At 40.1% G+C, this 15,944-nt stretch overlaps 1 protein-coding gene across 1 annotated transcript in view; it reads right to left on the bottom strand.

Annotated features, from left to right (window-relative positions):
• Window positions 1-15,944, bottom strand: part of lrpprc (leucine rich pentatricopeptide repeat containing) — a 69,246-nt gene that overhangs the window by 34,172 nt on the left and 19,130 nt on the right. The window contains exons 16-23 of the mRNA XM_005804174.3: window positions 15,821-15,878; window positions 14,979-15,085; window positions 14,581-14,658; window positions 14,152-14,211; window positions 13,318-13,431; window positions 13,106-13,236; window positions 12,723-12,808; window positions 6,012-6,219 (exon numbers count right to left, since the gene is read on the bottom strand). Of these exons, the coding sequence (XP_005804231.1) occupies window positions 6,012-6,219; window positions 12,723-12,808; window positions 13,106-13,236; window positions 13,318-13,431; window positions 14,152-14,211; window positions 14,581-14,658; window positions 14,979-15,085; window positions 15,821-15,878 (842 nt within the window). The remainder of the gene's footprint in view (window positions 1-6,011; window positions 6,220-12,722; window positions 12,809-13,105; window positions 13,237-13,317; window positions 13,432-14,151; window positions 14,212-14,580; window positions 14,659-14,978; window positions 15,086-15,820; window positions 15,879-15,944) is intronic.

The following is a 15,944-nucleotide window of genomic DNA, read 5'->3' on the forward strand; positions in this document are numbered from 1 at the left end:
GTAATCTGAAATAAGATGAATTTAAGGATTTTTACACAAGAGTGCTAATAGGCATGTCCAATCGATCCATCCCATCTTTTATACATTAAACACTTTCTCATAATCCCCTCTTCCTAATGAGGGATTTAAAAAAAAAAAATCTTTTGGCAAAAAAAAAAAAAAAAAAAAGGGGGCCTGGTGTTGCAATTACACCCCATCTCTCCGCCCGCTGATCCACCCCCTAAAAAGAGCTAAAGACGTCGAAAGATGGATAATTTCCTTCTAGGTACAATTTAACTGTCACTTTGCGTTGCCATTTACTGCGGCACACAGCCCTGTTAATGTCCCCAACTTTGCATGTCAGACACTTTCCAGCCAATTAAGCCCTGAAAAAAATAACGAGCGCTTTGCTCAGTGGAAACCTGAAGGATGAGACAAGGAGGCTCATTTTGACTTATTTTACCTCCCTCCCCTCCCCTCTTTTTCTTTGCCTCCGTCCCGTTCCTTTGTTTAGGGGAGATGGGCAGGCCTGTTATCAAGCCACTGTCCTCCAGAACGAGGTGTCTGTGTCTCGAGACGCAAATGAGAGTGCAATCATGACACGACTAGCCTGCAGTTAAATGTGGGCTAGAATGGCACTTACTTATTACTGACATTATTCCCATCCTTAACAGGTGATTTTGTGTAAAAAGGGTGAAAGCCGTGGTCACACAAAGGCAGGTGAACATTTTTCAAAGTTGATGTGGCAACATGGTATTTAGCGGTCCAGTCAATTCCACATCCAGCCGACAAACAAGAACATTAGGTGTCAGCCTAAAATGAAAGTTATTTCATTTTAACCAACCGTAACCTGTTATTTCAGAGCATTTCTGATCTCTACCTTTATACAGGGAGGGAGCCAGTTTCCAGAAATCCCCAATCATGAGATGGATTTATACTTAAATCTAAACAAATGACTAGCTCTATTGTAAGTGACACAGATATCAGTGTATAGGCAATCATGTTTAGGTTTGCACTTTGACACGAAAGTACAGCAAGTATAAAATAAAGAGTAGAAAGACAAAAATTCTTCTTTTTCTCAGTTTGTTCAGAAGGATTATTAAAAAACATCTCTCTCCACTTTGAAGTAAACTACATTTCAACAATGCCTCTCACTCACAACAAACACCTGTGCTAGGATGCAAGGTGTTGAGAAATATCTGTAGCAGGAAGCAAAACAGAAAGGCAAAATAGAATAGAATAAAATAGAATTACTTTATTCATCCCAGCAGGGAAATTATTTCGCAGTTACAGCAGCAACTGCAAAATGATAAGGTAAAGAAAATACACAAATGGCTTGCCATATCCACGCTACTGGATTTGACATTTGGATTTTCCATTTTCTATCACTCCTTGTCCACTGAACCTTGCTGATTTTACACAAGCAAGCAGGTCATGAACCACTTGTTTTTATTACTACTAACCATTTTTGCATTTACTTGGTGACTAAATTAACTTCATTCTGTCATGGCAGAAAAAACAAATAAAATCTTGTGAATAAAAGTTGGCATTACCCGTTATTCTCTGTCTGGTTCATGCAAATAATGTCTTTACAGGGATAGTGTAATGTGAGAGCAATGTAATGTAACGTTACGTCTTCATCATGCAGATTTCTACAATAATACCACTGCAAAAATCTTTTTTAAAAATCTTTTAAAAAAGAATAATACCTTAGACTTGGTAAACCAATTGTGCAGTGAAACTTGATGACTTCATTCAAATATATTTTTTTAATCATTGTGAAACCAATGAAATTGCACTGCAAATTTTTCTTGCTTAATTTAAATTTGCTCAGTTTTTTGTGATTGTCTTTTTTTTCCTTACTAATAAAGAAAATGATGCCTTTTCACTCCTAAGGAACAAAATTTTCTGACATTTTTCCTACGTGTGTTGGTGAGAGGAGCTGACTCTATAACTTTACGCAAAAACAGAAAGCAAATATTCTGCACTTCATAACCAGTTTAAATAATAAGTATTGTAAACTATATATTTCATGTGACAAGATAAATTATTGAAGAGTAAAATATGTCTTTCAACATGTTCTGCATTGTTCATCCATCCATTCTTTATCAGAGTCTGCGTTATTTGTATAAAAAGAAAAAAAAATAAATCACTTGCCTCCATTTAGCCACTCTGTTTCCATTTGTTCTTTTAGGCCTAAGCTTTGGAAGTAAATTAGGCTTTTTCTGTGAGACGCTCATCTCTTTTCAGCTCTGCGCCCGCCTCCTCGTGCTCCATCATCCCACTACTGCCTTATCATATGCGTCCTGCCAGCTCTTCACTTTGTTGCACTCATTAGCATTTACTGTCGCTAATCACTTCCTCAAGGATGGCAATCGGAGCTAGCTGCCAACTAGCGCGGTGGCAGGTTAGCACACACAATACTGCGCGGACGGGCGTGAAGGCTAACGGGGCGGCGCGTGTGATGGGCTGTCAAGGGCTAATCTGGCGGAGAAGTGTTCATTAAGTCATTAGCGCTGACGCAGCGATGAGATGGGTGCAGGCGGGAATGATGCCTGCTTTGTCCTCTTTTATCACTTCTCTCCATCCCCTCCTCCCACCACCAGTGTCTGTTTGTCCGCTGACTGACGGAATGAAGAGGTGGAGACGAGAACATGAAGATAAAAAGGGAAGAGAGCAAGAAGACGGATTCAACCGGGCTGTAAAAGTCAAGTGTTGTGCTACTTGAACCTGCCCTGAAGACTGACTGAACCACTGATTGTTTTTCCCTACAATCCTGAAGATTTCACACTTAAAACTGAGCTTTAGAAAGAGGAAAAATATAGCAATTTGAAAGTATTATCTCTGAAATTCAAATTATTAGTAACGTGGACTTAGATGCAACAGATTTGAAGGTGATAAAGTGTATGAAACTGGCTAGCCGTAACATTTTCACAAATTATAGTGCAGTCCTGTAAAAAATAACTAAAAACATCCTGCTGGAAGAAGTTAATTAAATAAATATTATAAAAACATGTTGGAATTATAACTAAAAGGTGTTTTAAGATCTACGTCAGGTAACTATGACTCCTGTAGAGACTTTCATGGTACGATGACCTTGATAGTACAATGACTGATAGTTATTGACAAGATGTTATAGGAAATAATTGAAACCTATTTTCAAGCCATTTCTCTTTCAACATACAGTCACATGGTAAAGGTACCGTAATTGGGTTCTCTTGCATGTAACATTACAAAACAGCAAGATTTCTTTCCACTAGCTCTGGAGTTTCCCTTCTTTGCGGCATTTGTATATTAGTAACTTTATACCAAATTTCCACAACTTGAAAGACAACTAAAGCAAATGTATTTCTACAAAAAAATAAGAAAATTGAAATCCATAGAGAGAAGTAATAAATGAAAATACAGTACAATTACAGTTTCAGACATAATGAAATGTAATTTACGATCTAGCTGTACTCAAAGAGTCAAATGAATATGAATTTAGGACCTAAAGGTTGTAAAACCATGTATAAACCTAGGATGTTTTAGTTATTTTGATACAGTTAAGCAAAAATATAGAATAAAACGCCTCCTACAAATAGTGGGGGGTTTTTTTTAGAATATTGTTCCATGTAGCCATTCTGTGCTCTATAGAGTCACAAGTCTACCTAAGCTGATATTAGCAGGAAATATTTCCAATGCATACAATTAGTTTGTCATGTATGCTATGGGGAAGAGTAGGAGAATATTCCTGCAGTGTGCAGCAACAAGTGAGTGGAAGCGGAGCTCAGTATTGTTAAGAAAAATTGTTGGTTGCTAACACTTTTTGGAATCCGATTAATATAACTGTAAAATAAAATAACTAAACCAATCTTTACCAACCAAACTAACAGGATTTGATTCTACAAACCTGTGCAAGCCAAATGCCAAAAGTGTAAAAATACAGGCTTGTTAAGATACATACATGGTTACTATTCCAGTTTTTCCCTTTTCTTCTCAAAGCTAATAAAGGAAAGCTTTCTATGTGTGAATTTACCTCATGGATGAGACTCTCCTAGTAACCAACACACTAACCAACAGCCCGCTGATTATGACCGGATACGAGCAGCTATCTTTTTTTCTTGTGTTCATTAGTGTGTTTACTGCAGTATCAGCTGGAGGAAGTACAACTGGCACTTGATTTGGGAGCACCGGCTGGCGGTAAGCTGCTGTGTGTTCATGCTTGTGTTTTGGCTGGCGTTGATGACCCAGGAGTAAATTAGCCTGCTAATCTCACGGAGGCAGTGATTATCGTCGTGAACCTGGAAGCTCTGTTTGTGCTGGAGAACGAAGTCAAAGCAACACAAACAGCAGCAGGGGAGCTACCTTCTGCTCATGTGTGTGTGTGTGTGTGGGGGTGTGTGTATAAGCATCATTTCCAAAGGTCTACCTCATGTGTAGCAATGCACATGATGATAAACTGTATGAAAGGATGTGGACAGTGTGTGTGATGTCTATAGTAAATCCACCAATTAAGTGGCCTGTGCATAATTAGCATGCTAATAAGCTGATCTAGGTAAAAGCTGCTCACACAAAAACGTTCAAAATACACAAGCTGAATAGAGTTGAAAGGTGAGGGACTCCGAACTGAATGTTTGCTAATATTTACATTAGGAGAAAAAGCTTTGGTGGAACCAGAGGCATAGTTATTGGTATCAATCAAGGATTTTAATTTTTAAAACTTTTAAAAATGTTTAGTGTAGATGCACCAAGCATGATTTTCCTATAGTTTTCAGGTTTCCTTTCATGTCTGTCCTGCAGCTTACAGACAGATTCTGATTTTTATTTTCTAAGGGTTATAACAAAATTGTAAAGGAAGTAAACTTGTATAGCGCTTTTCCCAATCCCTTTGACCACGCAAAGAGCTTTACACTAGAGTCACAGTCACCAATTTATACACAATACGCAGATCGGTTGGGAACTGGTTAAGTGCCTTGCCCAGGGGCACATCAGCATATGACAGGAGGAAGTTGGAATTGAACCTGCAACCTTCACAGTCAGTCTAATTTATATCAGGTAAATTTTGGAAGATTGGTGTATCTGAAGCTTAAAGTGAGAAGATTTCTCTTCAGTCAGAGGTTTCTTCCACAGGCAGCTAAATGAGTTCCTTCCTGCCTACAGCCATCAACTCCAATAAAAACTCTCTGAAAATACTTTGATAATTTAATTAAATTTTCCTGTGGAATCAATGAAGTATTTCTTTATTGAATTATCACAGTAAAGCAGCTTTAAAACTACAATTGGCAGGCCACGAGTGGCATGACTATTCAGTAGCGGGTTGCAGGCTAGCAAATTAGGCAGCTAACATCAACCTGCAGTACTCATGTTACGGTAGAGTATAGAAAAATATATATATTTTGTGCAAAAATCACCTTAAACCTAATACTACATTTAGTTTATTACAAATTTTTTGCTTGAGCACATGAATTAAAATAATTGTTATAAAAAACTGTTTTATTGCATTTCTATTTATACCATATTTGTTGTGAACTACGAGAAACCATTTTTCTTTGTTTTAAAGAAATTGACTGTGTTTTAAATTTCTGGTGTAAATTCTGTGAACATTATCACACCATGAAAATCACACACAGGCCCATACCTACCACAAACACTTCAATATCAAAGGATATTTCAGGAGATCAAGTGTGGTGTAGAGGTTGCAGCTGGCACATCCTCACATAAACAAAAGCCTGGCTTCAAAACAAAAACACACACCAACATAAATGAGCAATTTCCACATCCTCTCCCTTTCTGAATCGTTGACCCGGACTACAACCTCGGCTATGATCACAGGGAGGGATGAGTGACTCATTGAGATACACATATACGCGCACACACCTGGCAAGAGGCTTTGGCAGATGAGGAAACGGATCTGAAAACAAACATGAGCTTGTTGGCTGTTTGGCGGACTCACCCAAGCCGCAAAACCACAACAAGCATCTAGTATTTCTGAACTTAATCTGGCAAACCTAGGGTTTGCTTTTGGAGGATTGTGACGACGTTTGCGTTACCTCTCCAAGTAAAACGTGACCACGGGCGAGCAGAGATTGGCGGTGGGCTTGGCCAATCCCAGGGTGAAGATGGTGTCCTGCAGCCGGCGGACCGTGGGGATCCCACCTTTGGCCGCCACGGTGTTCAGCATGTGGAAGACGGAGGTGATGTGGCTGTCGTTCAGCATCACATCCTTCTCCTTCATCTCCTTCAGGATGTCCACTGCCTCTGGAGGAGGAGAAAGGAGGATTGCTTGTTCAGCATAAAAAAAGAGCAGTGACCTGAGAGTGATTTACAGGTAAAGGATTGACGGGACAAACACAAAGAAAGGAAGACGAGGAGAGGGCGAAATGAGGAGAGGCGGCAAGAGGTGGGCAGAGATTGGTTCGGAGAAGAGCAGGGTGTGTGGATGCGATAAAAGGCCGCTTTAGCTAATTCCATGTGGGGAAAACAAACCCTTATTAAAACAGCATTTTGCGCCCAGCGGGGATGCAAATCCTACCCCGTATAATGCCAACTCTCTGCTAATTGCTACTTGCAGTTTTCTAAACGAGACTACAATTACCGGACCCCTACAATGGAGGCCAGCTTTTTGCCATGGCCATGTGGAAAGCACTTGGGGGGCTAAATTATAGGTATGTGGCGACAAGGGCCCGCCGCAGCCCCAGTAGGACCTTGATGAGCAGGGCTGAGGGGTGGATCGGTTCGGTCAAGTCTCGCTGGTAATGGAGGGCTTTTTACTGGGCCAGGCGCCCATCTGGCCAGCACAAGGGGCTAAATGGTGTAGAGGGAGTGAGTGTGTATGTGCGTTAACAGGGTAAAGTAATTAAGATGCGTTTACTGTCTATTTAGACAGCTGCTAATGGGCTGTCAGTGATACAGCCGCTCTCCACCACAGATACTAATCTATACAGCGAGACCAATAACGAGGAGGAGATGGATAGACGGAGACGTGCTGAATATATTTGAATAATCTGCTTTAAGCCTCAAATTGCAGGGTTCTGTTGGTAGTGCACTTAAAATATACTGAACCGAGGTCCTTGATGCCGTTATTGAGGCAAAGACAGAAAGAAAGCTCAAAATAGAAACCAATGGACAATAGTGCTACCAAAGATCTCTTCTCCAATACCAATGTTATCGCAACTAAATCTCCAAAACAAGACTATCCTAGAAATGTCCACAGTCAAAACACTCTGCATTTGGTGAGCACTTTGGCATCCTAATTTTTGGTTTGTCTCTCCATCGTCCAACTCCTTGTGCCAGTTGTTACGGCAGATGAGACCCAAGGCTGCACGGATTTAATGGGGCGGGGGAAAACACGGGAACTGAGGTTGGAGCAGGGGTGACTGAACTGAAAGAGTCGCTGAAAAACAGGAAACGCAATATGAGTGTGGATGAAACTGTCAAAGGTTCAAGGCTACTTAAAGCTGGGATGCCACAAGTCAAAACTACTAAACCATGATGTCCTCTACTTTTCCACAGTAAAGGTTTGTAAAAGAATGTAAGGTAAAAGATTTCCCACAATTTTTCATCCGTCAGTATTTCCAAAAAACCAATGCAGGTTTAACTTGTCCAGCATGCATCAGGTCCATGTCTTTTTATTGCAACTTGCACAGTCTGATCTGGAGTAGCTCATCTGGCAAAGAGGTGTGTAAAGAATCATGGGGTCCCGAGTTTAGGACCAGCTTGCCTTCTTTTATTGTACTCAGGTCTGTATCTAGATTTCTAATACACAACAAACACATTGGAAATACTTTACCTTTAAAATACCAATTTTTCCCAAATACACACCATTTATAATGATCAGAAGAGTTCAGTTTGACGGATGATCAAGTGACCTCCCTATGAACAAACACCTTACAAGATCTGATTGTTAAAAATCTTTATTAGACCAGCCTACGATAAGGCTCATAAGTCAAATATAGCTTGTAGTCTGTTGCACACTGGCTGTATTACTTTTAATCCTGGTTATGCAAGATAAAGATTGTTCACAAGACTCAAGTCCCAGACCTCAAGTAAGAATAAATGCTCAATTTACATTTCTGTAGTCCAAGTCCCATAATCGGTTTCCCATCTTTTTTTACTCTCTTTTTTGTTCTTTTTTTCAGTCAGATAATGGCTCATTGTTATTTACATATGTTTACATATTGTGTTGTGCGTGCATTTCTACATCTCCAGCATGCCACTACAAAGGTTTAACTGGGCCACTGTACCATTCACATTCTAGCCATTCTGTTGCAAAGCAGATGTGATCTAAGGTCAATGAATAATCATCTCAAAACTGCCTATTGCTGCACAAGATAGAGTCATGGAAATGTGTAAAAACCAGCCGGGGTAGAGCATGTACTAATTTATCTGCAAGAGATATTTTACAGTCGACTGTATTTTCAAAAATCTATTTTATATCAACACGTGTACCTGTTTAAAGTAAAGTAAGAACAGATTCATTCTCAGGTGTGAGGATTTTCCTAGACAACATACTATATAAACGAAGCCAGTTAAAGAGAAGGGTGTCTTATGACTGAGCCAAATCAAAAAGAATGACATAAACCTAAACATTTGAAGTGGAAATTGCAGGGTTAAATGGAAGCACAGAGCAAACGTTGCACAGAAAATGACACACCTTGTTAGTTATAATTACTATCTAAAAGACCATAGGAACATGCTGATCTCGGATGTTGTCATCTACATAAGCAATATCTACGTCATAGGCTCACCTGCTATCACTTCTGCACTGTTCATCATCTCAGATGATGCATATTCTTTCTGTCTGACCGTTTCTCCCCCCTGAGCTTCTCCCCCTCCATCCACCTGCAGCTCTCTCCATCACGACATGACAGACCCGTTAATCACCGAGACCAATGGCTTGGAGCTGATCTGCCCAAATGGAGCAACACTACCCAAACTTCCCTCCGTCCACCATCAAAACCTCCCCCATGCCGTTCTCCCTCCATCTCCCCTTTCATTCGTACGCCGAGCTAGTATGTATATCCATCAGCTCAACCGAGCATCTCGACCAGCACACCGAGCCAGGCCCCGCGCGCACACACACACATACACGTGCACGCACGCAGGCATCAAGAGATGGGAGGCAGACAGCCCAGGTAAACAAACATCACACAGCCCAATGGTTCATGTAATCCTGCCTGACTTGACTGCTGCTGATGTCTCTTTAGAGAAACACACACACACACTGCACCGAAGAGGAGCTTGGAACTACCAGAAAACAGAACAAGTTGCGTTTACTAAAGTGGGAGGCTGGACGGATTGAGGAAGAGGGCAAGGTCAGGTCAAAGAGATGCTTGGTGATAGAGGAGAGGTGTATTTATTAAAGAAAGGAGAGGAGGAAAGCTGTGTTTAGCCTCTTGAGGCCCATGTAGTTCAGCGGGTCCAAGGTTTGATTTTATTATAACTGCTAGATATGTACAGGTAGATGTATACAAAAGGTTTCAAAGGAATATTTAACACAAAAATTATTGATGGTTACACTGAAATAACTTCAACTTGACTGTTCAAATTGATACAGTACCATACATTCACAGATAATGGATATTCAAGAAAGACATTAAGTCAGGTGTGCACTTATAAATTGTATTTGAAATGTAATCAATTACAAATTTATTGATGGAACTTGACTTAATGCTGTGTTTTGATTGTTGATTCTATGTTGCATTGTGTTTCTGTGTTTGTAATGATGTAAAGCACTTTGAAATGCCTTGCTGCTGAAATGTGCTATACAAATAAAATTTGATTGGATTGATAAACATCCTTTACTTTGATGCCCCTAAATAAAACCCTGTGCAGTTACTAAACAGAGTCTATCAGTGTGTAATGATTATTACCAGACTTTTACTCTTTGTGCCGAAATGATAATTTCTTGCTCTCTGTTCCATTTCCCCAAATAATTGGGTAAAATGGCTTTTGTTTGCTCTGTCTACATGTTGCAAAAAGACTGGAAATCAAATTAACTGAGCTTATTTCACTGAGCACTTTTAAGTCAAGACAGAGCACTACAGATGACTTCCTTAAATTGTGACTTTTTTAATAATTTGCATGGCATTTTAATCCTGTAATTATTTGTATTTCCTGTATAACCTCTGCTTCCTCTTGGCAAGGACTCCCTTGAAAAACCACTAATGCCACTAAAACCATTAATGCCACTGACACTTCCCTAGTTTAATAAATGTTAAAATAAATAAATAAAAAGTTCACTTCAACTGAACCAAGAGCTAGGTGTTTAGGCAGACCAGAGTTTGCTTTTTTGGTCTGTATCAGAGTTTGATCTCACATTCACACTTCTCAAAATGAACCAGACTTTCAAGGCAAATGAATTAAGAGTTCACTTAAAGCAAACAAAACAGGGCTGGTGTAAATGCACCATTAATGGCATTCAGGTAATCATTCTTTTGAGTCAAAAGATTCACAATATTTTTGGCACAATTTTTAACCAGCAAAATACTGTTTCTAACAAATAGAGCTGGGACCGGATGAACAAATGCGAGAGTAAAAGCTCCAAGATATAACAGTAATTGCTCAGAAAAAGAAGAAAATTAATTGGCTTGAAGATTAGAAAAAGCTCCAAGAAAACATTAAAAGGAGAATAAAGCTAAAGAACAAAGTAGCAAAGAAAGTTGGCAGTCAAGATGAGGTTTCAAAGAAAAACAACAAAACCATTAAAGCAAGAGAGAAATAATGCGAGATGCCAACAGACATGATCTTTAGCTAGGCCTGGTGTTTGCTGGGAGCCGGGCAGATCAGCGTCTGGGTGGGGACAGGCTAACATCAAGGTTAGCCATGTGTGCTAATGTGGCTGACAAGCCTAGCCTCCATATGAACACACTCTAACTAATGGCAAATGCATTGAGAGCTGCCTATACACACCCCGACACACTCACAGGCGGACGGACACACCGACCGACGTGCCACCAAATGTCTTCTGCTTGAATTCACATGCAAATTTCTGTCACTCTGTGTGTATGTATGTGTGTCTGTGTGAAATGTTCAAGCACTTTGGCGGACATGATCTGCCATTAGCATCAAGGCAGATTTCAATAATTCTGGAAAAATACACACAGTCCTGTAATTTTCCCCCTCTCTCATTTCCCGCTGACGTGTGTGTGTGTCAGTGTGTGTGTGTGTGGGGGGGGGAGCAAGAGAATGGCACGCTTTGAGAAAGACGGAGATGGTGGGGGTCAAATGGAGACACAGAAACGGAGAGAGAGTGATAAGGGGAGGAGAGGAAAGGCGAGAACAGACGAGGGAACATTTCGCCTGTCACCCAATGCAAAATGCGGAGAAGCACAAACTGATGGTAATTGGGTCTTCAGTGGGCTGAAGGAAACCCACCGTAGAATTCAGAAAATGGCCGGCTAATATGGTAACCGAGAGAGATTGTGACAGATTTGGTGGCACACACACACCCAGAAGCTTGAAAAAAAAAATCACATACTTTCCAAGCAGAGCACAATTTGGTTGTACAAGAAAAAAAAAAAGAAAAAATGAAATGACAATGAGCCAGACTAGTTTGTTAATAGACAGAATGACTTGTGGAAGGAACCAATTTCTTCCAGCTAAAATGCTAATGAGTCAGTTGAAGGAGGTAATATTAGAACTTTTGTCTTTGCCACACAAAAAATTAATTTAGTAATAAATGACTGAAGCAGACAGCGCAGTGATTCGTTTCCACACAGTGTGAAAATGAGCTATTGTGTCATTTTACAATGCACAGAAAAGGGAAGGATCGGTTCACTGAACGCGTTTGCGTTATGTGTGTGGCTGGGTCCATGTGGCTCCGGTGTAAAAACATTGAAGCGGTCAGCTAATCCAGAAAATTGCTAATTAATCTCACGCCATTTACTTGTCATTTCAGATGCAGCGAGAAATTAACTGGTGACTGGAATCAAACGATTTTCAGGTGATCGACACTTATTGGTAAAATCTGCTCCAGATCAGCAAACCCACCTAAGAGCTACCAGGACTCACACACTGAAATCTTCAATGTGAACACTGTTAGTGAGTAAAGGAGATTAAAATATAGCTATTTTCAGAATTAGTTATGGTGAAATGTGTCATGTTCCCTGTCAGTCATACACACTGGGTCCCCCGAGTGTTATGGTAGCTCTAAAGACAATCTTAAGGGATATTCTTGTTGTGTGTTGGGTGTTAAGAGTGAACTGGTCTGCTTGGAAGGACATCAAGACTGGTCAGACCTCAAATCGAGGATATTCAACATGTTGGATTGCTTTGGTCCAATATAGCAGCGTGTGGTGTTCACCGAGGACAAACGGGAACGCAGCCTACCAAGTGTGACTGTGACATGTAGCCAATCAGAAAGCGAGATGACGGAAACACAGAGAAAACAAAAATAAACAAGTTAAATAATCTGCCAATGGAACTACTATTTTTTCATCAATATTAAGGAATTATTTACTTAATACTAGTCCCTTCATCTTGCTAAAAAGTTACTTCTAAGTCAGTTTTATCTAATTTCAAGTGTACTAAGATATTTCCACTAGAAACTAGACCAAAAACACTTGGTAAGAGTTTATGTTTTTGCAGTGCAGTTAAAAAGGTCAATTGCTCCATAACGTGTAGATAAATATAAAATGTCTCTACTGTACTGCTTTGTATTTTCTCCTATGGCATAAGGATGCTTTATTCATCTTAAGTTCTCCTTTCAGGAATTGAATTTTGAAGGAAAAACACATCAGATATTGATTCTGACAACTTACCCTCAACTTTGTCATTCAAAGAGAGCGTCTTGATCAGTGCCATGTACTTAATGGGATCCAATGTGACTAATGAGTCCTTTCGACTTCTAAAAGCAGAGAGAGAGAAAGAGAGACAAACATGATTAATGTGTTCTCCTAACAGTAATGCAGCTCATCTGCTGCATGCTGTCAGGGTTCAGTCAGACTGGAGGGCAGGTGATGAAAGAGGAGGCGGAGGAGGAAACAAGGGGAGAGTTTCCTGTGTTTCAGCTCGCCAACAGAGCGGCTGGACCCTGCATTAATGTCTCCCCTAATACCACTCAAGTTAAACTTTAATGGCCCACCACCGGCCGCGGCGGAGTGTGTGTGTGTCGGTGTGTGCGTGTGTCTCCTGCTGCACTCACAACTCCCTCTTCAGGTTGAGCGCCTCCTCCGCGTTGTTATGACGGCAGCACAGGCCGATGAGGGTGGCGTACGCCCCGACGGACATGTCGTCTTCGTGCTGCTGCTTCAGCTCAAGGGCGCGCTGCAGGTTCTGAGGAGACAACGGGACACTCAGAAATACCGAGCGTGGAGTCAAAAACGAATGAAATGGGAAGGGTTAAGGGAAGCGTACCTCTTCAGCGCTCAGAGCATGGATGGTCTGTTTAAGAATGGAGCTCAGTGGTTTGTTCTCCGCTTTGAGTTCAGCCAGTTTGCGTTCTAGAGCCAAAACTCTGTTCTCATCTCCCTGAAGAAGACAAAATGTCCGTCACACACACAAAACCGACATGCAGCCTCGCAATTACGTGACCTTGTAGTAATATGGTTGCTGTCAGAAGTTTAAAATGAATTTTAAAAAAATTATGAAAAAAAATTTAAACACAAATTAAACATTTTAATAATAATTAAATAAATACAAAATATTTGAACAATAATAATAATAAAAAAAATCAAAGAAATTTAAATCATGAGAATGAATGCTATACCAATTTGGAACTTTTAATGATTTATTTGAACGCTTTTCTCCAGTCGGTCAATTACACAACAGCTGAAGTGAATAAATACAAGAATTGGGCAAACATATTTAAAGTTAGAGTGGATTTTCTCTGACTTTCATGCACTCAAAACTGTGGCTGCAGTCTGAAATCTATTTACACTGGAGCTTTTAAATTCTCCTATGTAATAATTACGGATTACAGATCATAGATTCGCTTTAAATAAAACAGATTTGCTTGACAGTAATCATGGGAAAGTCTCAGTAACTTGGCGAAAATAAAATATTTCCAAACACCAAAGCAGCATTTGGAATAGATGAAGCAGGCCAACATTAGGCTCTTTCACTGGACACACCAGACAAGTTCACTCCTCCACTCTTAATATTCAGATTATTCTCAAATAATCCAACATATGTAAAGCATTAAAGAGGAAAATTATGCTCCTCTGTCATCCTTTAAACATTTTTACTTACGGTGGCCCAAGAGGCTGACCCAGAGTCTCTTTCCTTTGAACAAACCAAAGCATGCACATCCTGCAAAACACAGTAAGCATCAAATGTTTAGGTTTCTACAACCGTGATGGAACAACTTCACAAAGTCAACTTTAGAAACTGAAGTGATGTGGCTGCTACATGTTCAGGTTGGCTACTTCATTATAGTACATATCAATTTTCAAGGATTAGCTGATAGTTTTTGGTTTGTCCATCGAGGATAATAAAATCAAATCTGAATTATGTATAAAAAAAAAGAAAATCATTTTGCACCTCTCCTACTAGTTTCTCCAAGTTTCTTTTACATAAAGGGGAAAAGATGAGACATGGCAAAGAATAAAATCTTTACACAAAAAATAAGCACAAATATTTATTTGTGACCAGAAATAGAACAGACGTCCTAATCTGTACCTTAATTAGCTCGGGGCAGTGGTAAGCCTCCAGGAGGTTTTTGATCCCTCGATAGATGTTGAGAGAAATTGTAACATTCTGCAAAAAAAATAGAAAGAAATTCAAATGTCTAGATCACAAAAACAGCAAGATGTGCATGAAAAGCAAAGAGTTTCAACATCTAGATACAATTTTTCTTCATTTAGGGGAAAATTGAAACATTAAGTCAAACCTAAGGGGAAACTACAAATTTGTATCTTGCTGTAAAAGCTTGGTTGGTGCATCTCTAATCTAAATGTCTAAATATCATGACCCTATGAGGTTAATCGGGTTGCCTGTAGCAGTATTTGCCTGTCAGAGACTTAACCACAGTTAATTTGGGATTCATAAACATCTGAACAAATATTTTTAGTTTGTACCTGAGCATGCAGCTGATTGAAGAAACTCCTCAGTTTGTCTTCCTGCGCATGGACCTGCCCCCCTGACATGCTGTCTATCAGATTGTAGAGGAAGTACGACGTGGCCTCTGCATACACACACACATACACAAACTGAGCGCAGTCGTCTTGGAAAATAAATTTCATTTGCCACTGTGTCAGTCACGGTGTCCATTTGTGCATTCATACTATTTTTCTGTAACCTCTGCAGAGTGTGAGGTTGTGTCATTTCTGCTGACAGAAGCTGCTTTGGGTCTGCAGTTTGAGTGAACGTACGGCGGCTCACTGTGACAGCTTCCTCCTACTGCCACGCTTATGCACACACGCAGATGTAGTCTAACTGGAAGTGACACGGATAACAGTCTCTATCGCTCCCACCAGCGCACACACGCCAGCTTCTGCACTGGAGACTCCCTCGACTCACACCCCTATACACACACAGTCTCTGTGCTGCATCAGCAGTAAGGCTCTATTTCCCCAGGTAGCAAGTCCTTCACCGATATGCTGACGAACACACACACACACCCCATAACATATAGATGCTCCACGATGAAAAGCTGGTCAAACATGAGCTCATCGCTATGGAGACTGGACATAAACACGGATTTCATTACCAATGATATGCAGAAGGCAGTTTGTGCAACTGATACGACGCAGATAAAGCCCACAATGGAGCATCCAGTTGTGTTTAAAACCTATACAAAACTACCAAAAATTATATGATGAAAGAATCATATGAGAATTATATGATAAAAGAATTACAAAACTCAGAACATATATGAGCTATAAGCGAGAGTGAAGTCTGCATAGACTTGTTTTCTTACCAGATGGGTTGGAGTTTCCAGGGGAGAAGCGCTCATCTTTATACAGCAGCTCAGTAATCTGGGAAAAGAGTAGAAAGTATGCATATACCTTGAAGTATTTTCACATTTTGTCACTATACAACCA

This window comes from Xiphophorus maculatus, chromosome 22 (assembly GCF_002775205.1).
Source record: "Xiphophorus maculatus strain JP 163 A chromosome 22, X_maculatus-5.0-male, whole genome shotgun sequence".
Taxonomy (NCBI): Eukaryota; Metazoa; Chordata; class Actinopteri; order Cyprinodontiformes; family Poeciliidae; genus Xiphophorus; species Xiphophorus maculatus.